The following is a 24,016-nucleotide window of genomic DNA, read 5'->3' as shown; positions in this document are numbered from 1 at the left end:
TTTCCCTTCTATGTTTTTAAGCATGCCTCAGCTCCATGAATAAGAAGCTGTCAGGGAATGACACAGAGACAGCTAGTATAAAAAAATTTCTGTGTAGGAACTGGCCCATTAATTTCTTGATATGTTTTATGCAGAACTTCTGGAATTGTTTTGCAAAAAACCACAGCTATTGTATCTGGTCTGTGTACCTCAGACATGCTGTGGTACGCTTATCTTTAGAGTTTTGTCAGTTAGCCTGCACATTTGTGGTCAGTCATTGCAAATGTCATGATAAGGCTCAGATTTTGAAGGGGAAAAGTAAGTAAAAGAAGAAAAAAAAACCCCACCTTATTGTCTCAGAAAAAGGAATGACCAGCTCCAAGATAAAGGGCCATGGCTAAAGACCCATCCAGATCGAAGGTGCCCCAGAGCCCATGGCAGCAAGGATGATGAGAGAAGAGCTGAAGTGATTCTGCTCTTTGTGCTCCTTCCTGGTGGCACAAGAGTGCTCCAGGCTGGGCCCACCACCAATTTTGCTGTCTAGAGGATCCAACCATAATTGCATCAGCCTTACTTGCAAGAACTGTGGGACACAAATTTCTTGGAGAAACTGCTCTTTGATTGTTTAATGCTGCAATTTCAGCTTACAGTTTGTTCTGTATTACACATACTGTTAGCACTTGAGAAAAGTAATTAATTTTTGTTCTTTTCTTCAATGAAACAGCATATTGATCATATTCCTTCATGTTTCGTGTTGAAATACAAATTTTTCAAGAAGTCTGGAAGCAGGAGTAGGGCATTGCTTTGTAAAACATTACATGGTTTGGGTTTGTTGTGTTTTTGAACAGGGAAAAGGCTGAGCCAAACTAATGCAGTTTTACTTTGAAGCACTAATGAATGATGATTAAAGGATAAGTTTGATCTATACATCATCTGGAACTGCATCTGCTAGTGCCTGAGGATAGACTGCAAGAAAACCAAGAGGGATGAGCATTCACAATGCAGAACCCAGCAAGCACTGTTTGGAACAGGTAAGTGGTGACAAAAATGATGATGGCTGCTGTTGTTGCCGCCTCCTGTTCCTCAACATCCCGCCCTGGCAGCAGCCCATCACACAAACAAGGGAAGAAATGGACTCAGCCCTGGAGCTATGGAGAGCGCTTGGTTTACCCCTTTGCCTCTCAACAAGACTAGTAGCAGGGAAGAAAGGACGCTCTCTGGGGATGGCCAGCACAGACTGGGGATTTATCATTTCACGTCCCTGCACTGCAATTCTAGCTACACATACAGGGGCCAGTTCCTCCTCAGTACAAAGCAAATTACTTCAGGAAATTACATCAGGACTAGCATTTAAAATACAGAAAATATACAATAATATATTTGAATAGTATGCACTTTGACCAAAATGACATTTAGGGAAGGAAGAAAAAAAAAAAAAAAAAAAAAAAAGAGGTAAGTGACCATCTGCTCCCAAGCTTGTTTCTGCTGCATAAAGAATGTCAAGGGTCTTTTTTTACTTTTCCAGAAGCAAACAAATGGTTTATTCAGTAGGGCTCATGGCTATAGCCCAAGACAATCGGCCAAGTGTGGGTTCAGAGAAAAAATGACTTTTCAGCTCTAACCCCAGACCCTCCTTTTCATTTTTTTCCCAGCTCATTAAGTTTGCATTAACAAAACATCACTATTCAAAGGCAGGAAGGCTATTCAAAGCATTTGTATTCTTAAATGCCTCCAACAGTGAAAGACAAACACTTTACTTGTATTATCAGATGATTAAGTTTGCTTTTCCATGTATATAAATTATATTACTTATACAAACACACATGGAGGACATGGATCAGGGGACATCACATCAGGGCTGCAGGTTCAAACCCTTACAGTCCGAGCTGAGTGCAGCACTTAAAGATACAGTCAGCTTTAAAGCATGTGGTTACAGGGGTTTATGGGATCAGAGTTCACTGTTTTTATTAAAATTATCTTTGTCCAGCTGGATGTATCTGTGATGTGGACAGGGAGGAGAGAGAGAAGATTGTTTGTGCTGCCACGCACCCCATCTAACCTAACCCAAAAGCATGACCAAGGTGTTTTGCAGACACACTCCAGCCTCTCTGGTAACTCAATAAACCTGAGTGCACCCCCCGCCCCCCTTTCTCCTCAGCAGCCCGGCAGCAGTAGGAAAGGGGAGCTGGCAGATACGGGTTTCTTGTAGTACTTAATAGGGCGTGCTCACATTTCAAAGAGGAGGAAACGGCAGGCGCTATCAGGTACATAAAGGTGGATGCCAAGTACCTCCAGAGCCACTCTGCTGCTTGTTGCCCATCTATTCCTTGCCTGTCCCCCCAGCAGCCTACTCAGTGCAGCTCAAGAGCTGGGGAACACACCAAAGGTGCTCATGTCTTTGACTGTTTCCAGGTGCTTTGCAAACACAGCCCCGGAAGGTGTCATCTGTGCTAACCCGCTGAAGCAGATCAGCTACCTGAGGATCCTAAGTCTGCAGCAAAGAAATATGCTGAGCTGCACTGTGGCAGCCCTGCTATGCCCTGTATCAGGTAACTTGGTATAATTATAGTAATATAAATAATAAATAGGAGTCCCTCCTATGGCTGCAGTGTCAGCGTTAGAGCATGTTCCCCTTCTCTGTGGAAACCACTAGCTACTAAGACAGAGGATATACACACTTTAGGAGAGTGATACATCTGAAGAAATTCACTCACTGCAACTAGCAAAATCTGGTTTACTTCACAAAGAAGCTATTTTGCAGATGCAAAACAAATAATGGCATGGCTACTGCAAGCTCCTCCCTGAAATCCCTATTGTGTTTCACTTTGCTTTAAATTGTCTTCATTAATTTACCTTGGAGTTGAACTAAAGCATTAGCATAAGAAAATTCAGCTTCAAATGGAAAATATTTGAGAAAGCTGGGACCAAATGGAAGTGGCAATGGAAGTTAGCATGAGTAGGTGAGAACAGAACTTCAGCCTTGGGTTTACAATAGGTCTGAGATCACTTTATCCAGAGAGCAGTACCTCATGTAGACTTGACAGGTTTTTGCAGGTCTTTGGGAAGTGTAACAGTGAGACTCAGTTTATACCGATTTTTAGGGGTGGGGTTTTTTTTTTGTTTGGTTATTTTTTTTTTTAGCATTGCATTTCAGAATAGCTGCTAGCTAAATCTTGAAATGAGGATGTGTTTCAGGGTTTTTCTCTACAACTTTTTCCACCTCACCTCAACTAAAGGGAGTACCTCAGTTCAGGCACCATGACAGTATAGCAGGGAGACTGGACTGCAAAAATGCCAGTTTAAATTAACAGCATATTCAGCAGAATGAAGTAAAATTGTTCTTCATATTATAGCTACTTGATAGAGCCCAGCCAAGACTGCATTCATGTAAAGCTGGAAAGTCTATACAGGAGGAGAATCCCTGTCTAGGGGAGATTGGGAGATGTTGAAACATGTCAAAAAGCCTCCTAAAGCTGCTGCTGTGGCCTTCCTGGGACTGTCAGAGCTACAGGAGAACCGGGAATAGAGCAGTGGTGTCCCATGTCCCAATATTTGAAGATAATCCACTGCTCACTTTGCCCAAAGGCAGTATTTCTTGAATTTTAATACAGCATTTTTCAGTCCATGTCTCAGTCTGTATTAAATTTTGGTATTTACTTTGACAAATTTTCTAACCACCAAATTGAATTTATTCATTGACAAGAAACTTTGAACTGTTACAGCAAATGCTTTTTGCAGTGTTTATGATAACCTTTTATGCTAAAAATAACTTTTGTAAACAAGCTTTGATTAATTCTCACTGTCAGGATGTGCACTGTTCCCAAGTTTAAGAACACTTTTTCCGTAGATGCTTGCTCATTTCCTTCAGTCCAACCTCTTGGAACAAGTCAGAAGGCTCAAAAATCAGGCTTCTCCTTAAAAAAAATAACTGCACAGGTATAAACAACCTCCCAGCAAACAGCCTGTAACTCCTCTCAACACCTTTGATCTGACTCAAAGGGGTCTTTCTGTCAGTTCAGAGGTAGACAATGATAAAATGCATTTCTACTGGAGGTCACAATCATCACCTGCACAAAATTTTCCTGGCTTTTTCTCTCATCATACTTACATCTCATCAGTACCAGTAAGCTGCTTACATATTGTGCATAACCGACACCAGGCTACAGCTGCCACTCCAGAAGAGGGTTGTAAAATCTGCCTGATGTCCACAGGCAAAAGTTAGGGAAGATCTAACAGCAGCTTCATCCTGCATCAGAGAGAGCAGCTTTCAGACAAACTTGTCTCTTCCTTGTTTCTTGTTTTCCATCAAAGGAAAGTGACTGATTTTTTTCCCCCTTTTTTTCTGTCTTGACAGGGCAGTACATCCTGTTCAAGGGGATATTTTCAATGTGTTCAATAAAAGCTTTCAATTTAGATACATCAAGAAAAAGCTACTCTTAAACTTGAAGCTTCCTGAAGGGCTCTTATCTCCAAGTGCACAAGCAATCCTGGATAAAGAAAACACTTATGTTAGTGTTGTTTTGATTGCAGAGTTTGTATTTAGCCAAATCATTCAGATGCTACTCCCAGGAACTTGCTTGGAGTCGTGCAGACATCAGTGTTGCACGTTGGGAATACAGCATCTCATCAGACCAGGAATTTGACTCCCATGGGACCTTTGGGTACACCTTCCCTGAAAAAGGACATCACTTCAAGCAGCTGAAGCACTCAGCACCTGACTCACTCTAATTCCTAGCAACAGGCATAAAACTATTTTTCCAATTTAATAAAAGCAATCGAGTAGACATGCTATTTTTAAAGCACTGTTTTATGCCACAATGGCCTGACATTAGATACAGCTTGTCCAGACATTCAAAAACAATGCCCACATCAGTTCTCCCTACAGTCTGTCCTCTCCCTTAAAAGCCTAGAGAAAAGCTATTTTTTCCCCTTCTGCTCCCTGCTGGCTTTCCGGCTCTGTTGTCTCCCTCCCTTGAAACCTTCACACTGGCTTCCTTGTGGCCTCCCTTCTCCCAAACAACTTCCTGTCTGTATCCCTGTTCCCTCCCCATTTCTGCTGCTGTCTGCCTGCACAAGAACAACTCTCAGCCAGTTTCCTTTGCTGGATTTCTGCACAGAAAAGACACCCGGGTGACCACACAATTGGGATGGGATTAAGGCAAGCCAAAAAAATTGTGTTTGCCTGATTAGCCTGATTAAAAAGTCCGTAGTCTTTGCACACAGAAACTCACTGCAGAGTTCTGGCTTCTGTAACACCTTGAGTATCAGCATGGTTCAAATAAACACTTAAAATTATTGGCACTGTGCATACAGGCTTCCTAAAATGGATTCTCCTCCTCATAATCAGACCAAAAGAGGATACCTGAGGCAGCCTTAGCATCTATCACAATGTTAGCTGTTAACCAAGGCAGCCACTCTTTAGCAAAAGCCGTTATTTCTCTTTTGCCAACTATTAGCTCCCCAAACAGCATTAGCCTTACTTACTAGCTATACTAGGAAATAATATAGGAAAAATACTGCTTACAGTTTTTCTGACCACACTAAAGGACATAAGATCCCAACTCCAAAAGCTCCACTACTGATAAGCATCTGAATGCCTATTTTCAGCAGCAACTTTATGGGATCAAAACCTTTACCTGAGATGAACAAAGATCAGTTCTAAATTTATCCCAAACATCTGAATGTGACAATGGCAAAAATGTATTATGCCAACAGAATTAGGAGACATCTTGAAAAATATTTAAGATTATCATAATTAAATATTTCTACTTAGCATTCCAATTATATGGTGTACTGTTCTGTGCACAACATGGAAACAGTATTATAAAGCCATTGTTTCAGTTTGCTTCCTGTGATACTAATCTCAATCAGGCCGTCAGACGAACAGCCTGCATTTCTAAATGTTAAAGGCTTCCTCTCCAACATTCCCACACAGAATTGCCTACTGTGAAAATCAAAGGGAAATGTGTTACTAAGTAAAGCAGCAACTTTTATAAAGCAAAACCTGGTATTTTTTACCCTTTTGAACTCTGAGATATACAACCAGCTATTTCCTATTATGATAGGATCCAAGGGCCAAGCTCGGGCCCTGCAACGCCTGCAGGAGACATGCACTCTGCAATCCAGAAGTCGGGATTTTTCGAGGCACGTAATGGGAGAGCTCTCAATGAGGGCTCAAATTCAGGGGCTCCGCCCTTCACCTGCTGGAAGAATGTGGGTATACATTTCCCTAGGTCTTGGCTTCCCAACAGATCATTATGCAGACACAGCTAATAAAACAGCCTGAGTTACACAAGTGAAAAGCCCTATTCTGACTCAGGGAGTAATAGGAAAGGGCATGAGACACTCAATGCCAGCTGAGTGAGACTGGCAAGTTGCCTATCTTTGGCCATCTCCAAAATCCCACCTGGAGCATCAGCTTGCAGAAAGATGAGGGTACAGTCCTGGGAAAGGCCTTGTTCTCTCTACATCAGGCAAAATTGCCTTAAAACAGAGAGAAGTGTTTGAGAATCATGCCCACAAACAGTAACAAAATAAGATATGGTGTACTAGTAGGTTTTGATAGACTAAATCAGAAACAAGCAAAACAGTGATAAAGCAGTAGTTTTTTCTCTATCACATTTTGAAGTGTTTCTTTCAAGCTGCAGCAAATGTTATTTCAATGTCCGAATTACTGACAGAACAAATATACTCACTTAACTCCAGTTTACAGTGGATGTCCACCCCAAATAATCAAAACCATTCAATAAAGACAACATAAAGCAAAGAGGGTGTTTGCAGCCTGGGGTGGCATTTGCTTCTATGCCCTTCCACCTCCCCATTTCCCAGTTCATCTATCAAGAGTTTCCTTGTCAGTCAAGTCAGACTTCTCAAATGCAACAGTATATTTATGGTGAAACTCTAAGCTGCTAAACACATACATGAAACCTTTGCTGTAGCTTTGCTTGGGGCTCAGAAAGGGTCCAAAGCAGAAGGAAGAACAGAATGGGCACAAACATCACGCAAGCCCATGTTCCATCTTGTTTCACACTCATCAAAACGGATAAGCAGCAAACCTCTTGACCTGTAAGCCTCCAACTGCATCAAAAACCTACCACTCTGAATTAAACTGGATGGCCTTCGAGTGAAAGCCAGTATCCTTATAAAGACTGACATTATTCAGAGGTCTACAAGGATAAAAAATTCAATTTATATGTTAGCTATACTCAGATAGTAGAGGAGCAGCAGACAAGGTTTTCTGACTTGAGTTCTTTAATTATAATGTATTTTCATTATCAGAAAATAATACCCAAAATTTCCAGATAATCCATCCTTTTAAAGTACCTAAAGTTCAGTTCCTCAGAATAGAAGCATCTAAGATTTTGAAACTCTTATCTACACCTCTGATGCCTAAAGATGCAGCCACAGACAAATCTGCATTTGACTAACAACACAAATTTTAATGAGAGGATTTACTCCAAGTAAATACTTGGACTGAGGAAGTGAATGCATCAGATTTAAGGCTAAGCAAATAACTAATACAGAGAAAGCATGAAATATTAAAGCACAGCCTCTTGCTATTCTAACATTTTATTTCCAGGTTCTTTCTCCTGCTGGGTACTGGTGGTACTTAATGAAAATGTAAATTGTCTACATGAATCACATTATTTTTCAAACACTGTACAGAAATATGTCTCAGAAATATAATATCTTTATGTGTATGTATGAATATTATACACATATACTGAATTGTCATCGCTATCAAATAATGAGTCTAAGCCTTAACAGTATAGAAGTATCAAAATAAATGTATTAGTCAGTAGATTTTTTTCCTCACTGAGAAATGTAAATTTGAAAAGTTCACTTTAATCTTAGCAGGTTAGCAAATGTATTTTTCTGATGATGACTGCACCCAACTATTTCATATCAATTTTCACAGGCACGCACATTACTTATATTATCGGTTACAGCCTCTCAGAAGTTTACTTTTCCTATGGTGTTTCAGTCTCCAGTTCATTCCATATAAATATTTGAAAAGCTGAGGCTGTGTTTTTATGAGACAGTTACTAACAAATTGGCTTTGTTTAAGAACATTTACCTATTTACGCAACTTCTTCAAGTATTAGTTACATGACAGAATCAGAGATGATTTCCAAACACTGTTCAGCACATCAACTTCTCTTTTCACAGAAGTACATGATAAAACTACATTATATAAGCTAAGATAAAATACCTACATTTTATACAGTGGGCTTCAGCAAAAGCCAAAAATGCTACAAGAAATTACTGAGCACATGGAAGCAGAACTGAATTTACCCTATCTTTCAGACTACCCAACAGCAAATTCAACAACAAAATTGGATGCTTCCTAGTAACATTTATTAACGTAATTGCTCTCGTATGACTCAACTTTTCTAAGTAGAGGAAGTGCAATCGTGACCTTATTGGGAGTCTTGCCATTAATCAAGGAAAAGACAAAATTCTGGGGTTACCATTCACAAACAATGCAAGCATTGTTTTCTTAATGTATTCTCAACACTCATAGGTCACTGTGTGAAAGTTCTGGAAACATCAGTTGTTTTCATTGATCTTACAGGCTACTCAAGCCACGTATTTCTATCGAAGTGGTTATTCAAGTATGGGGCAAAATAAGAATAGTTCTAATTTTATCCGTTTTCACAGGCTATAAAAATTATGCTTGTTCATGTTTCCTACTAGTCCAACATGAGCAAAATTGTGTAGAATCCACTCGCATCAAGTATTTAGAAATTGTTTTAGCTATCTTAGTATAGCTACCTACCTACTACTCTTGGCCAGTATTACTCCTTTCAAACCAAGTACTGGACCTTCAGAGCATCCCAGCTGCTATTTGAATGTGCAGGCATGAACATTCATGTGCTTGCCACACCAAATCAAAAAATTATTTGCTTCAGTATGGAAGCTTAAGGCATATGTTTGAATTCTGATTAAACTTTTGAAAGCTCAAAATCTCGTAACTTGAATGTAACCACATTCAAGATGTCTCAGAGATTTTATTTAGAGATGAAAAAAAACTGTGCTAATTATTCTTTTGGTAACCTTGTAGTCAGAGAAGAGCATGCATAATCTTACCAAGCTGCCATCAGCCAGCCCAGACAACTAACTTCTTCTAGCAAGATCTTACCTGAAGACAAAAGCTTATGAGTCCGTAGGAAACTGATTGCCAGGCGCATTATGGATGCCTTGTCCAGGTGGGAACTGATGTTGTGGGGCAGGGGCAGCTCATGTGCCAGTTCATAGAAAACCTCGGTCTCTTTGCTTCTTCTGCATCTTGCTGCATCTCTCGATTTCTCCTTCCTCCGTTCGGAACTGCTCCTGATAGGTAACAAAGAGAAAGAAAAAAAAAAAGCATGTCTTGAAATGCGATTCACAGCTTGAGAGGCGTTTATAAGAGCACATCTCAGCAATTAATCTATTCTATCAAGTGTTTGAAATCAGTTGGCCAGGCTCTAATACCTATTTGTATCATTTGAATAGGAATTAGGAGAGGACTGCCACAGCTGGAAAGGCCTCCAATTGCACATGAGTCAGCCTTTGAACGCCCCGAATCCCCATGCAGTACAACAGGATTGAAATCTGCCTTAGGCAAGAGATTCAAAATGAAACAGCAAACTACTACTTCTGGGATTCAGGAAACATTAAAGTATTTTTGTTTGTTTGTTCAATCTAAATTTACTTACTCTGGGACAGAGTGGCAATACATTTTAATGCTAGAATAGTTATAGTGAATATGGGTGTGACACAGATGCAACAATGTTGTGGAGTTTCAATGGCTGCAATCCACATTAAAATAAAAGTAGTAATAGAGTACCAAATTGTGTTGGTCTTGAACTGTCTTAGCTCTTAATCCAAAACCTGTCCAGAAAGCCATCTTTCTTTGACCATGAAGAGCACAAAATGGAAAATACTGCTGCTTGCAAGATAGCCCTTCTTTGGAGAAGCTGTTCTAATTAAATCGCCATCTCTCCACTGTCTATGAAAATAGATCCCTTCTTCAGTAAAACAACATAACCAATAAGGCCAACCTTCTTCAAACTTCATGAAGAACAGAAGAGCAGGAAATAACAAAGGGGAAGGCATTTTATGAAGCAAGTATGCAAATTTAAGCCACCAAAGGACATAAAGCTAAATTTAACATGTGAGAAGCACAAGGAATACATTTCTAATGGTTCCGGGATAGGGCATTTTAAGAGTGATCTCTACTGACTCTAAGGTACTGAAGTACAATTCTTATTTCAGAACATGAAGCATCTGAAGCCATTTAAAACCATGAGCCATTTCAACCTCACTTAGCTCTGCTGATACTACGAGTGCCTACATTTGCACGAGTTGAGGTTTTGCAGTTGAGGATTATAGTCACAGTAACACAGAATACATTTCTTTTCAGGCCGACTCTTGCAACAGTCTACCAGTGCCACTTGACTGAGCACAGAACAGGGTGCTAAGTAGAACAGCTCCTCTGCTTTTGCTGTTTTGGCTACACATTAATTTCCAGAATCACCAGCAGCATCTGTGTCCATTTGCAGGGCTCCCAAAAATGAAGCAGATTATAACTTGTTTTTTCCAACGTCAATATAAAATAATGAGCCTGTAAACTAAAAATGGACCAACCAAAAAACCCTACCCTATCAAAACAAGGAATTTTAATAAATGTATTCTGTTGCATGAAGATTATGAGGAAAACAAGTATTAATCACATTACTTAATCCTAGAAACTGTTTCAATCATGATTGGTCTCACAAAACTGCCTAAAATAGAAAAAGAGTATTACTCCATAGTAGAGTATTTGTTTCTTGAAGACTTAGACAGTCTGCAGGAGCTTCTAGCATTCTAGCATAACCACAGGAGGCTTCATAAATTAGTAAGAAGGAGAAACAGCCAGGATGTGCATTAAATGCCATGAGTAAAGTCACAATAAGGTATGTGCTGGGGCTCAACAAGGCTGGACACTCAACATCATCGCTCAAAGCAGCGAGATCACAACAGATCAGCAGAGCCCTTGTGCTGTGAAACACAAGAAGCTGGGCACATATGTAGGATCAGACAGGTGCTCACTAGTGGGTATGCTAACAACAGGGCAGGAGGGCTCACATTCTCACAGTATCTTCTCAAGGTCCATGATCAGCCCTCAGCAATCTTCTTTCACAATTATTTTGCCCAAGGTGATTGTTTTATAACATGGTCTCTCTTACAGGAGGTGTGAGCTGGAGGAAACGGACACATTCCAGTACATAATGGCAAGATCCAACTTCAAGAAATAGTTCAGGGGTATTGCTGAATCGTCCGTCAAGTCACCTAAGTTTAAATCTAAAGGAAATTCACAAGGTGACACTAACTCATTACTTTTCTCCTTGCCAAGAAAGAGTCATACTATATCCATGTAAAAAAAAAGTCCCTTCTTACAACTATCTGAGAAAATACAACAAAAAATGTCCCGTGTTCTCCTGTGGCCGGTGCTGGCTACAGGAGAGTCATGTATAATACTTATACTGATGGTACTTTTAGAAACACGTCTTGCTCTCTCTAAAGAAAAATGTGCCTATTCTGTGCCTATACAGATGCTAGACTGGGAACAAATCTCAGTTTCTAATTATACCAAGGAAATAAAAGTAGAAGCAAAAAAACCGAAACAGAACAAACTACGTAGCAGTATTTGTGAGCATTTCCAATTGTCGCTTGAAAAATATAACTTCAACCATAAATGTTTGAGCTCTGTTCTAAATCTAGAGGCCACAATTTTCACATTAGAACCAGCTTGGGCAAAACAAGATCCAATCCCTCCTCATTTAAATATGAAGCTTTGGGAACCAAGGCCAAAGACAGGTCACAATTTATACACTAAAAACAGGTTGTATAAGACAGGGTCTCTCATGACACTACTGCAGCCACAAAGAAAAATATTTAGTTTTCTAACCTCTGTAAATATAATTTTGAAGTGTGGCTAATGAGACAAGCTGGTTTCAATAACCATGGGTTGCTCAAGGTTTCTAATAATTAACACTATGAACAGAGAAAGATTTTCTCTCTCTCTGTTGCAGATGCTCTCCCTCAACACTGTTTCTGACTGTCCTGCTAAGGTCCCCTGCAGAGAGACATCTCCATACATTACACACCACACAAGAGCTTTCTCACATCGGAAAACAAGGGAAGGAATCAGCCTGCCTGGTTGCCTTCAAAAGACTTTTTTGCTCATTCATTGTATTTTAAATAAACAAACAACTTGCCCATTAAGCATTTCCCCCTTGTGGCTTCCTGGACCTCAATTTTCCTCCCCATCTCCCCTCACACAGCACACCCTTGAGTCGTGTTGTTATTGTAGCCAGGGCAGCGTAAGCCCACCAAGACCCAAAATGCCCTCCTGCCACCTCCCCACTCAAACCCTCCATCTACGCTTGCTTGCTGTACCTCCCAGGGATGTTCATGTCAAAGATGGCCATTCTGTGCTTACTTGTCCTGGTTGCAAAAGACTCCCAAAATAGCAGCTGAGTGACAGAATTCTGCAAAAAACAGTATTTTCATGATTTTTGTTTGCAGACTGCAGGCCATTAATAATTCTCTCTGCAGTTACCCCCACATGGATTAGCATTTCACCCTGGGTGAGGCTGGACCACCCATAGCTGGAGAGTGGTAAAGTGACTGCACAGCAGCCTGAACAACTGAAGGCCAGGAGGAAATAAAGGCTGACACTGAATCCTCTTCACACATCACCTGGGCAATAGAGAAAAGGCCTGGGCTCTGGCTAATTTATGAATCATTCCCTCCTAGCACATAAACCACCCACTTACGCGGCAGAAAAAGAGTACATGTGTGCGTCACTGCTTGGAGAAGCAACGCAAGCAGAAACCTCACTCACTCTGACAGATTTCTAAAAGAAAAGTGGGGAGAGCAGAGAAAGCCACCACAAATGAAGCCACCCATATGCTGGTCCAAAGCCCCAGGGTATTCCAAGGTAAGCCTCCAGGGAGCTCCTGGACACCTGCTTCTTCACGAGTCCCAGGACTGTCCAGCAGGATAAGACTCCACTGAGCTGCACATGCACCCTCATGCTGCAATCACAGCATAACTGGTACAAATAAACCAAGAAAGGAAAGGAGAAGGTCCAATTTCTTTTGGAAATGGGGAAGTCAAGCTGAGGAATGTGTCTGGTGACTCCATTCAGGACTTGGCTACATAAAAGAAGACTTGAGAAGGAACAGGGAGGTGCTGCTTCCCAGCAACGACTCTCCCAGGGCTGCTGGATGACGCGCCGTGCTGCATTGCTTATGGGCATTCAAGCCATTGGGAAAGGAAGAGTTCCAGAGGCACAGGCAGTTCTGTGACACAGAACACAAGTACAGCACTGTACCCTCGGGACAGCTGTTTACATGATTTCCCATTTCCTCCTAGTGGGTTTAGTTTGCACTCTGAAAATAGAATTTATGGACCAATGCACGTGAGAATAGATGACAGACAACTGGCAACTATTTGCACTCCCAGGTGAAGCTTCCAAATTTTCATAAGCAGTTCTCCATGCTTCTCCCTAGAATCCAAACACCAAACTAGTCCCATGCCCAGGAACAGAGCTGTTGATCCCACCAGGCGAAAACACCCCAGGTGATGTAGGAATGCATGGATCCCAGGAGCCAGATTCCTATCTCCTTGCTCATGTCTGGCAGGCCCTTGCAACACAGCTTCAACGAAATCAGTAGGAATGCCTGCAGACAAAGGTCTTGCACGCCCAGGGTGAAGACCATAATATGACTTTCTGTAGCCTCTCTTACTGCAGGACTGGAAACTCCAGGGATGGCAACTTATTGGAAAAACCTGAAGCCCCACATAACCCATCTCATTTAAACAATCTTGCAAAACTACCATGTCAGCTTAGGAATTGCCTTCCCAGTGCCCACTGCTGTGACAGCTCTGGGCTCCAGCAGCCAGGAAAACAGCTGAGGCAGCCAGCCTCAACCAGGGGATGCACTGCTGCCACTGTTCTGCTGCAGCATCCTCAGAAGGCACCTCTGACACAGAATCAGCACCACAAACAATGAGGCACACAGATCATCCCCCACCTGGGAGCTTTGGTACATGGAGTCACTCACTGATTCAAAGTTTGGTTAGGCACCCACACAACCCTCTCAGCTCAGCAGCCAGGGACTGAGCTGAGGTTTCAGTCCTATTTCCACTGATTGTGTATTTGCTCTCTGCAGTTTCAATCCCACTACTACTTCATGTCCACCAGTAATCCCTGCCCACCACCTCCACCCATACATCTGCCTGGTCCTTCCCGCAGCCTGTTCCAACCCCCTCAAAGCCCTCGGTACCCACTCAGCTGATGAGGGTGCCAGGCAGTCAGCATCAGGGGTCCTCCCTTCTGTCAAGGACATTGGTGGCCTCCTCTAAGCTGATGAAGGGGACTTGCCAGGACAGCAATCCTCTGTTCGATGTTTCGCTGCTCTTCACAAGTCCACGTGGGTCAATACTCAGGTTGTACGTACACACACACACACACACACACTCTTGTATAAAATTCAGCAGTGTAGGAACTGCACTGATTTACACTCCCACTGTGCAGGCTCCAGATCACAGAAGCTTTCAGAGAAACTGAAATGCACACCTTGCAGAAAAATATCTCTAAGTAACCCGGTAGCCTTCACTCATACCTACACTGTGTGACACATCCGGACAGCACTTTGAATTACACAGTTCAGACAGACCCGCTTGAGTTAACTTCATGATTTTGGTGACCCTTGGACTTTGTTTCAAACTGCCATGTATGCACACTAGTAAAACAACACGCATATTACTTTATATCCAATGGCTGGTTATTAAATGTTTCTAGCTTCAGCACTTTAAAGGTCAAGAATCCACAGTTTATTAAGTTGTCACATGAAATTTCTCTAAATTTCTAAAATGCTCATTTCAAATAGTTTAAAGTATCACATGCTAACTTGCAAAACAAGAAAAATACATTCTGTGAATGAAAAGGTAAGAAAATACTTTACAGTTCAGATAAATGAAAAATCAGATGCTTAGCATAAAAAAAATTCAAATTAAACCTGTAAAAACTCAATAGAAGTATTTTAATAGGCAATATTACCTTAGATAACAAAAAATACTTATTTCAAACTAGAAAATCCAGTTTTTGCTGAGTTTCTATTTTGCATTACTTTCTGCTTGGCAAATCCCTAGTTGATTTGAACCAGAATAATAAAAAAGGAGTTTTGCTGACTCTGAGGCACTCCATTGCTATCTCAGAACCACACCACTTGACTGCCCCAGAGATGTGCTTGCAGACACCAAGCAGCCAACAGTCAATGCTTGCTTAGCCTTAAAATTCCTTTAAAAAGTATTTGTAACCATTCTACCTGACAAGCAGTTTATTCTGGATGGCATGCTGTGCTTTTGAAAGCTCCCTCTGTTAAAAGTAATAAAAGACCATGGGTAAATAAAAAGTGCTAGAAGCAGGAATTTACTCACTAACCACGAATTCAGGCCAAACTATGAAAGCTGTGAAGGAAACCCATACACAGTGCCATGCAGATCCCTCCTTATACCTCTTTCCAGTGAAAATAACTATTTCTAAAGAAGCCACCAGATGCCTGGGTTCAGCACACCAACAAGAGCAAAAGTGAAAGGGAAAGGACATGGTTATTTTCAGGCAGATAAAAACACAAAACCAGTTTGAAATATGTGGAGTGCTCATGGAGGACAAGTGCTAAAGCAGCATTGCTGCCCACTGGGATACAGTACCCAGTACACAGACAAAACAAACTCAAAGGATGCCAAAATAGGGAATTTGTTAATAAAGGAAATGAAACTTTGAAGGTAACAAGAAAGGCTACTAACAGAAAGCGCTATTACAAAAAAAGGAAATTAAGTATCTTCCACCCTTCCTTTAAAGCTGCCCTAACTTACAGTAACTCACCACAAGCTCCTTGGCTTGTTTGAGGGATTTCTTGTGTTTCTGTACATACTCATTAAATAAAAAAATACTTTCTAGTTCAGCAAAACTTGGCACCTACTGGCATAAGCAATATTAATGCAATTCCTTCACCATAGTTTAAAACCAAAGGTGAGATGATAGGAAAATAAGAAATTTGAGTGTCAGGGACAGAGGGAGGAAGAGCCTGCATTAAGAATGAGGAACTAATTTCCATTCTCATTAGGATGCTTGGCACAGCAATAGAGGATTTGGCTACTACAATTACAATATCAAGAGATGAGGCCTAAATGAATATCACGGTTTTGGTGCCTTCAAACATATTTATGATTCACTAGGTCCATATCACTCCAAGACCCTCACAGCTGACAGTAACAGAGCCAGGAATAGGTTTTCTTGACAGGGGATAAATTTAAAAGCACACATAAGACTATAACTTCTCTGTCTGAATCTCTGATTGTACCTTTAGTCATAATAATTAAAAGCTATTTGGTTTGTACTCTATTTATTTTCATGAACATTCTTGGCACTGATTTTTGAAAATAAAAAGGAAAAACAGGTGGTACTAACACAAAAAGCATTATACCTATACAGTTTTAAAATGTTTATAGCCCTGGCATTATTTATACCACTAACTGCATTTAAAGCAGCTACTAAAAGAAAAACACTTTGTAAGAGCAATTTAAGGTATTACTGTAAATACTGAAGTTATCACAGCAACTATGTATCAGTTTGGAAGTTCAATACTGTAAACCTCACTGACGCTGCAGGAGCACTGCCATTTTTTAAAGCATTTAGGTTCACAATATGTCAACAGAGTCTGATAAATTTAATCATAGTAAGCAAAACAATGTCTAAGGATTTATGTTCTTCCTTTTTTCCTCTGGTTTTATGAGTACCTTGAACAGAAAGATAAGTTAGGATTTCACAGCCATTAATCTCTTCCTGGATTATTTTATGATGTCGAGTGCCAGCCTGTCCCACAGTTGCCACACCAGCACAAGCCTGGTACCTCAGAGGATGTGCCAAATGCTCTGTGTCTGGGGCAAGGCACAGCCCCACGGAACCACCTGAGGCCCAAAGTGTGCAGACAAGATGCCAGGCTGCGGATCAGCTGTTAGAGCAGATAGTGGCACTGGCTTTTTGCCTATATTAGGGCTAGATTACTTTACTCTGGCTTAGTTTTCAGGAAGTGCAATATCTTGCTCCAAGTCACTGTATGCTCAGAAAGTACCAGTCCTGCTCAAAGAGGGTCAAAACAGCTCTGGGTGACCTTTGTAAAGCTGCTGCTGCCCACATTAAAAACAGATCAGAGAAACACATCCTCCATCTTCTCGAGTACCAGGGACGTTTGGAAAGAAACAAGGAGGATAGCATATGGTCAAATCACAGTGAACCAGCCAATCATCTCAGCCCAGGTCTTCCCTCCCCACACTGGTTTTGCACTGCTCTGCTCCATCAAGATCATGGATTCCTTCCCTATGGCAATCAACTCTGACACCAGCCAAGACAAGGCCAGCTTCAGAGATAACATACATGTAGACTAAAGAAGGCCCAGCAGCAAACACTCTAAACAACACAACAGAAATGACTGTTTCAACATTGGCCAAAACTGAACTTTTAAATCAGCCAAATTTTTTTGTGTGTGTGATAAATGTATCACTCTGCTTTTCTCTCCTAGAATTGCACTGCAGTCATAGCGATAAGGTTAGGTATGACAATGCACAACCCCAGATGTCTATCAATGATTTGTGTTTGAGAGATTACAGATCCTTATCTTGGGGCATTACTTGTAGTAATCAGTCAATTTTGACAGCTAATCTAGAGGTCCATACACATTGTTGCTCAAAGGCTCAGCAGGTATTGCTAAGATCTGTTTTCCGATAACCCAACTATTTACCTACTCTAAAAAACACATATGAAAGGATGTACTTTATCTCTTCAACAGGGGCTAAAGCTAAAGGTGAATGAAGTGCAATTTGCAGGCTGGGGGGGTGGTGGGCCCCATAGTTAAATTCAAAACCAGCCTCATTTTTTAAAGGGGCACTGACCACATCCCCAGCCCATACTAAACCACAACCAGGCATTATTTAACAAGATGGTGCAACTGCAGGTAAACAGGGACCATTTTTCAATTAGGCTTTATTTCAAGCCTAAGGGACAAACACTGCCATTGCATTACTTAGCTATCAGTGGTATGCGTACCTACGCTTCAGCCCCAAACCCACTCACCCGTAAACAGTTCAGAGAGTCATCCAGAGCATTGTTGACAAATCCCAAGGTTTAGATCTAACCCTGTGTTGTGCCTTGGGCAATACCCACCAACATTTGTGGGGGCAAACCCTGGGGCTTCAGCAGGCTTGGATCAGTATCTCATGACATTTTAGCTTGCTGTGTTGGCACATTTGCTGACAGGTTCACACAAGGGGCCTTTGTGGGTAGGAACAATGAGAGAGGCCTGCACAGCACAGGAAAATGGGTGGTGACCACCAAGGGCTGGAAAAACGCCTTTCAAAGGAAGGTCTTTGGAAACATTCATCACACCCCACCCATTTCACTACAATATTTCAGTACATAAAAACAACACAAGGAAAATAAACAGCCCACCCTTCAATATGTTGTAGGTTCTCCAACCCTTGAAAAGAAATCAGCAAGCCATAAAGATGTAAAAATTTTCACCAAAAAGAGCCACATAAAAGGCCATCTACTAAAACATCTCCATACTACCTTTCTTCTCTCATGCATCTCCAGGCTCTTTATGTAAGTTGTAAGCTAAGTAAAATTGAAATTTAAAAGTGTGAACACCTGATATCAAGCACTTACAGGGATTGAAAAGTAACTATATTGACAAAATTGAAAAAAATTGCTATACAGTCCACTACAGTGCATTTCAGCTGGGATTTCTTTCCTTCCAATTTCAGCTAGAACTAGCGAAACTAAATAATCCATAATTAAATGTGTCTCTGAAACCAGCAGACAGGTGTAAACTAGAAGCCAGTCCTTAGAGACCATGCTCTTGCAGAGGCTTGTCTCCATCACAGTCAGTGAGGTTTTCAACAGAGCAAAGATTGAGCAGGTAAAGCCCCCAGCCTTGGGAACACAGGAGTAGCTCTTTCTCCTAAGGCTTTAGGCTGCTTTCTGATGATGCTCACTACAGCATCTTTACTCGTAAAGTCTGTATAGAAAGGCAGCGGAGCACCTACAACAGAAAGCCACTTTGTTTCACCTTGTTTCAAGCATGAGGTCTCTGTGCTTGGATGCTGTAAAGACTGCAGTGAGGGCACATGCCAACTCTAAATGAAAATGTTTTGTCTCCTTTAGAGATTATTCAAAACACTCATTAAAATTATTTTGCAGCATTGTCTTTTAGTAAGTCATGCTTTGTCCTTCCAAAGTGACAAATCATCTAATATTAAAGTTAAGAAAACAGATCCTGCAATAAAATCTCTATTAAATAATGCCAACCCTTCTTTACTTTTTGGATCTTAACCATTTTAGCATCCACTTGAAAATGATGGAAGTTAATGTTTTCTCCTTCTGTACCTCTTGGTGATTTACAGCTATCCATGGTAAAATGATGGATATCCAGAAAGAGAGATTAAGCAGCCATTTCTTTGGCAAGCAGGGAATAATAATTTTTGAAAATAACAATACAGATGCTCTACATTTTGATCATTCCTTGTAACACAGCTTCCTCCACTTCCTGCAACAATGATCAAGCACGGATCCTGAGGGCCAAGCTACATTTTTTGCCCTGGAGTGTGGGCTTTCTCTGTACAAACATGCCAGGACACAGCTCATTCTCAGCCCCAGCTTTCTCTTTGGAAGGATGTTATTTTATACAGTAGCTCTTTAATTGTCTCTCTCCTCCAAACTAAAAAAGCTAGAAACTAAGTCATCAGGTAAATTGGAGCTGTGATAACTTTGCATGCTGTGATTTTGAATTCTCATTAGTATTCAAAAGTTTGCCAGTAGTTTAAGTCAATAATCGAAATTTAGCAGCTTGAGCTGGGTTAAATTTCATTCTTTGCTTACTACAAAGTAAAAATATTGATACCAAAGGGTCAGATTACTTCAGCTACCTGGCCAGAAAAGCAGCAGTCAATTCAGCCAAGTTAGGCAATTCCTCTAAATTTACAGCTAAAATCAGAGCCTGGAGTGATGTAAACTGGGGGCAATCGGTAGCCCCAAAACACCTTCAGCTACTGGCGAAGTCCTGAGGAGTCTTTTCACTGCTGACCTGCCCCTCCACACCCACGGCTGTGGCAGAAGCCAGAGGGACATCAAAACTCCAGTAACTGGGGAGGAAACAGTTGTGGCTCCTCAACATTCAACTGCGGTATTTCAAATATGCTTAAAAATTAAGGCTTGTTTCTGTTGGGAGTTAGCCGCTAGCTCCTCTGCCTTGTCACCCTGAATAATTAGTCACTAAACACTAATTTTCAAAGGCAACTGATATAAAGGCAGTCTGTACTGCAACACAAAGTAAGTAATTGGATGCAGTCTCTTTTGGTGTTTCTTGCTTTATTGCTTCCCTGCTTCTACTGTCTACAAACTCCTAAACTGCTATGTAGCTACAATAAAAAAATGGTTACTCTGGGAAAAGGAGAAAAAAAAAATTATGAACATGAGAAGCAGCAAAGCTAGGAAGAAATTATGTACATACACAGAGGTAAATTCACATGTCCACATTTGTTTATATTTTATTGGTTTTACTTCAGAGCTATGAATTAACTATGTATCAGTATTTTGGCTTTATTCATGTCTTTTGTTCTCCTCAAGTTTAAGGAAACAAGGCACATATGCATATATCTATTGGGCCTGATTTTCATCTCCACCATGGTCCCATCACCCCAAGAGGGCAGGAGGCAGGAGTCAGCTGCAATAAATTCTGTTTATGAAACATATAGGTAGGAAGAACTCAATTCTTCCAGAAGCGAAACAGGATTTTTTGGCTCATATGGTATCAACCACATTTGTCAGCTTACTTAACAACACATGACAACTAGACAGGTCCTGGAGATCTATCAGAACTGTGCATCTGTCAGGGTGTGGTACCTCTATACTCACTATTTTGTTATAACTATACAGCAACCAAATTTCTGACGAGAATGTCCAAGATGCACATGCTGAAATGCATGCAACTGGATCAGTACAGAAGTGGCCACAAGAGTTACACAAAACAGATGGCATCTCCCAAGTCAGGAGTGACGGTGCTGTCATCCCAGTAACTACCAACACTGCTTTGTAAACCCATTTTGTGCCTCCTTGCTTGTGTTCTTGGAGAATAAAATTTTATTCTTCTCATCCTTTCCCTAAATTATGTGACTTAATCAACTGAACTGCACAATTTCCCAAAACCTAACCACTTTCTCAGAAAAAAAAAAAAAATAAGGAAAAAATGAAGGAAAAAAAGAAAAGAAGCTGCACTCACTGCCAAAAATCATAGGTTTGCTATTAGAAAACCCAACTGGGATGGTACAGAGGCCAAAGCTAAGGTAGACTAAGAAACATGTGTACCGCCATCAGCAGAAGTGCAGGAGAGGGCTGAGGCAGGCACAGAGAGAGCACCACGTACACATGTTGATACAAGCTGAATCCAAAAGGGAACATCACTTCTTGTGCTAATGTATTCTTTCATGTATTCTTTTGAACTGCGTGTGTTTGTCTGCCAGTGCAGTTAGCTACGTTTGTACAGAACATGCTGCTATGGCCAAGGGTAGTTATAAAAAGATATTTACCCTTTCATAGACAGGGAAAAAAAAAAAGTTCTTTAATACAGAATACAGAATGTGAATAAATATTTAACTCATTTACTGGAACAGCTTTATGCTACTGTGAAATACATTTAAGACTAAGGTATATGGAAAACAAGAGTCATAATTGAAGAGCAAGCCATTGTACATCTAATGGAGACAATCTAAGTTGTACAAATATGACTTAACGTGATTTAATGTAGTTTTTAGTCAATGGTACATCTATAAAGTAACAAGCCTAGGAGAAATACACTTCATGTACATACTACTGACTTTATTATACATTTAAAAAGAAATTAAAAGCCATTTTATTAATGACTGAATATAAAAATTATCTATACAAACTTTTCTCCATGGTTCTTATTATCATTTCCTCATACAGATAGTGGACTTCTACCAATTTCTGTTGATTTTGAAGAAAACTTGAGAATATTGGAAAAAATCTTCAAGGACTGTAAGACAACAGCCATTACCAGAACAAACCCACTTTGATGAATATTTTAACCACAGTTTCTCCACTTAAGAGGAAACCAATCTCTCAGATCACTAAGAATCAAACAGGCAATTTTCATGACTGATACTAAATAAAAAAATTCGTTATCTACCAATAAATGTTTACCATAGCTGAGTGCAGGTTGTTTAGCTTTAACCAACTTAAGCCTGGCAACATCTTTCTAAAAACAGTGAACAAAACCAATCCACCATGTAAGAAGAAAGACCCTCTCCCCTATCTGCTATATTTTTGATTAAGCTTCAGTTCATAGTGAGGTAGGGCATAGGTCTGTGCCTCTGCAGATAAAGGGATATTGTTCATTGTGCTTACAGCATGTTTTATTAAAAACCTGAATGAAGATTTGTTTCCCTGAAGTTCTAGCTTGCTAACAGCTCTGGGAAATGCATGAATGACAGCATCAAATCTCATCAGCCCAGAAATTTAGAATGACAACAACTTGCCTAACCTGTAGATCAGAGGTTGGAAGATTCACTTGAATTAATACAATTTGAATCTGAGCATTTCTTTAAAACAACAGTCTGACCAACTTAAGCAACTTTCAAGGATGGAGAACCAAAGTCAGCCCGCAGCAACATTTAGAAACTTGCTCTACTGGTCAGTCAGCTTCACTGTCAAAATATTTGTGTAGATTTTATTTTTCCTCCATTATAATTTAGTTCTTACTACCTATTTTTAAAGGCCTGAAGTTATTTTGGGCACACAGGTGTACCAATCTAATGCCATTTCACTTTCAGTCTGTTTAATACTGTGAAAACCTCCTAACCAACTAGGTCATCACTGCTATGTTTTGTGCAGAAACTAGGTGCAAATTCAAACTCAATATTTAACATGAGAAAACATCAGGCCAAGTAGGAAAGAGCAAAGAATTACAAAGTCGAGTTTGGCCAGAGGGGAGTGGAGAGACAGAGAAACAAGCAAGATAAGCTGTGGGGTTTTGGGAGAAAAAAACCCACAAACATACACACACAGACACTCCCCACCCCAGTTCCAAGAAAATCCACTGTTCCCCTTTGGTGAACACTACTTCCAATTCTGCCTTCCACAGGCTGCAGCCACAACAAGTCACTCCTCAGGTGCTTCCAGAGTCACTGCACTCACTGTCACACACTGTCAGCACTCACTGGGCCAGGCACAAACATTTCTACAGATGATTGCCCTGGACAGTAAAAACCAAAGAGTGGCTACAGGCAGCAGCTGCAAAGCCTGTTTCTGACAGCTCTCCCTCCCCAGTGTTTACATGGGAAGGATGGAATGCCATAGAGCATACACTCTGAGGTACAGATGACTAAAACAAGCTTTGCAAAGCCGGTCTCAAAACATGTCTTTCCCACGTTTTTTATAGCTGCAGCTACTTAAATTATCATCTTGAAATATTAAACTCCTCACTTCCTTGTTTTAGCATAAAAAACAAAACAGCAACATAACAACTGGGAAAAACATACTTGACATGATATGTCCCATGTCTGACCCATCTGAGTCCCACTCAGAACAGGGATCCAATACTGACACTCATCCCCATGCACAAACAGGGGACCCAAGGAGAGGAGAGAGCCCAAAAAACCACCTGAAGCTCCATCCAAACAACGATACTTGCAGTACAAAGGACGAGGACACAGGGGGACATAACAGAGTTCAGGATGAAGGACTAGCTTGTGATACTACACAGGCAAGGTCTCCCCTCCCAAGTGTTTCTCTGAGGAATCACATTGCACCTGTCCATGGGATCAATTCTTACTTCATCACACTAACTTAAATGGGGTTATCCTGACTTGCACCTATGGGAGATTGGAACACAACTCTTCAAAGTACCTTTTATGTTTTCTTGTGTTG

The 24,016-nt window shown here is 40.7% G+C and overlaps 1 protein-coding gene across 4 annotated transcripts in view; it reads right to left on the bottom strand.

The window, feature by feature from the left end:
* The window catches only part of EPAS1 (endothelial PAS domain protein 1), a 76,386-nt gene that overhangs the window by 25,408 nt on the left and 26,962 nt on the right, over nt 1-24,016 (bottom strand). Inside the window, exons 1-2 of one of the 4 annotated variants that reach the window (XM_015621413.2) lie at nt 14,302-14,375; nt 9,122-9,312 (exon numbers count right to left, since the gene is read on the bottom strand). In XM_015621413.2, the coding sequence (XP_015476899.1) occupies nt 9,122-9,312; nt 14,302-14,360 (250 nt within the window). In that variant the 5' untranslated portion in view covers nt 14,361-14,375. Of the gene's footprint in view, nt 1-9,121; nt 9,313-11,088; nt 11,106-12,402; nt 12,450-14,301; nt 14,376-24,016 lie in introns of those variants that run through there. The other 3 variants (XM_015621414.2, XM_033513332.1, XM_015621415.2) reach the window with 3 other exon arrangements.

Source organism: Parus major, chromosome 3 (assembly GCF_001522545.3).
Source record: "Parus major isolate Abel chromosome 3, Parus_major1.1, whole genome shotgun sequence".
NCBI classification, from domain to species: domain Eukaryota; kingdom Metazoa; phylum Chordata; class Aves; order Passeriformes; family Paridae; genus Parus; species Parus major.
Note: the sequence above shows the minus strand (reverse complement) of the source record. Positions and strands in the feature narration are given on the sequence as shown.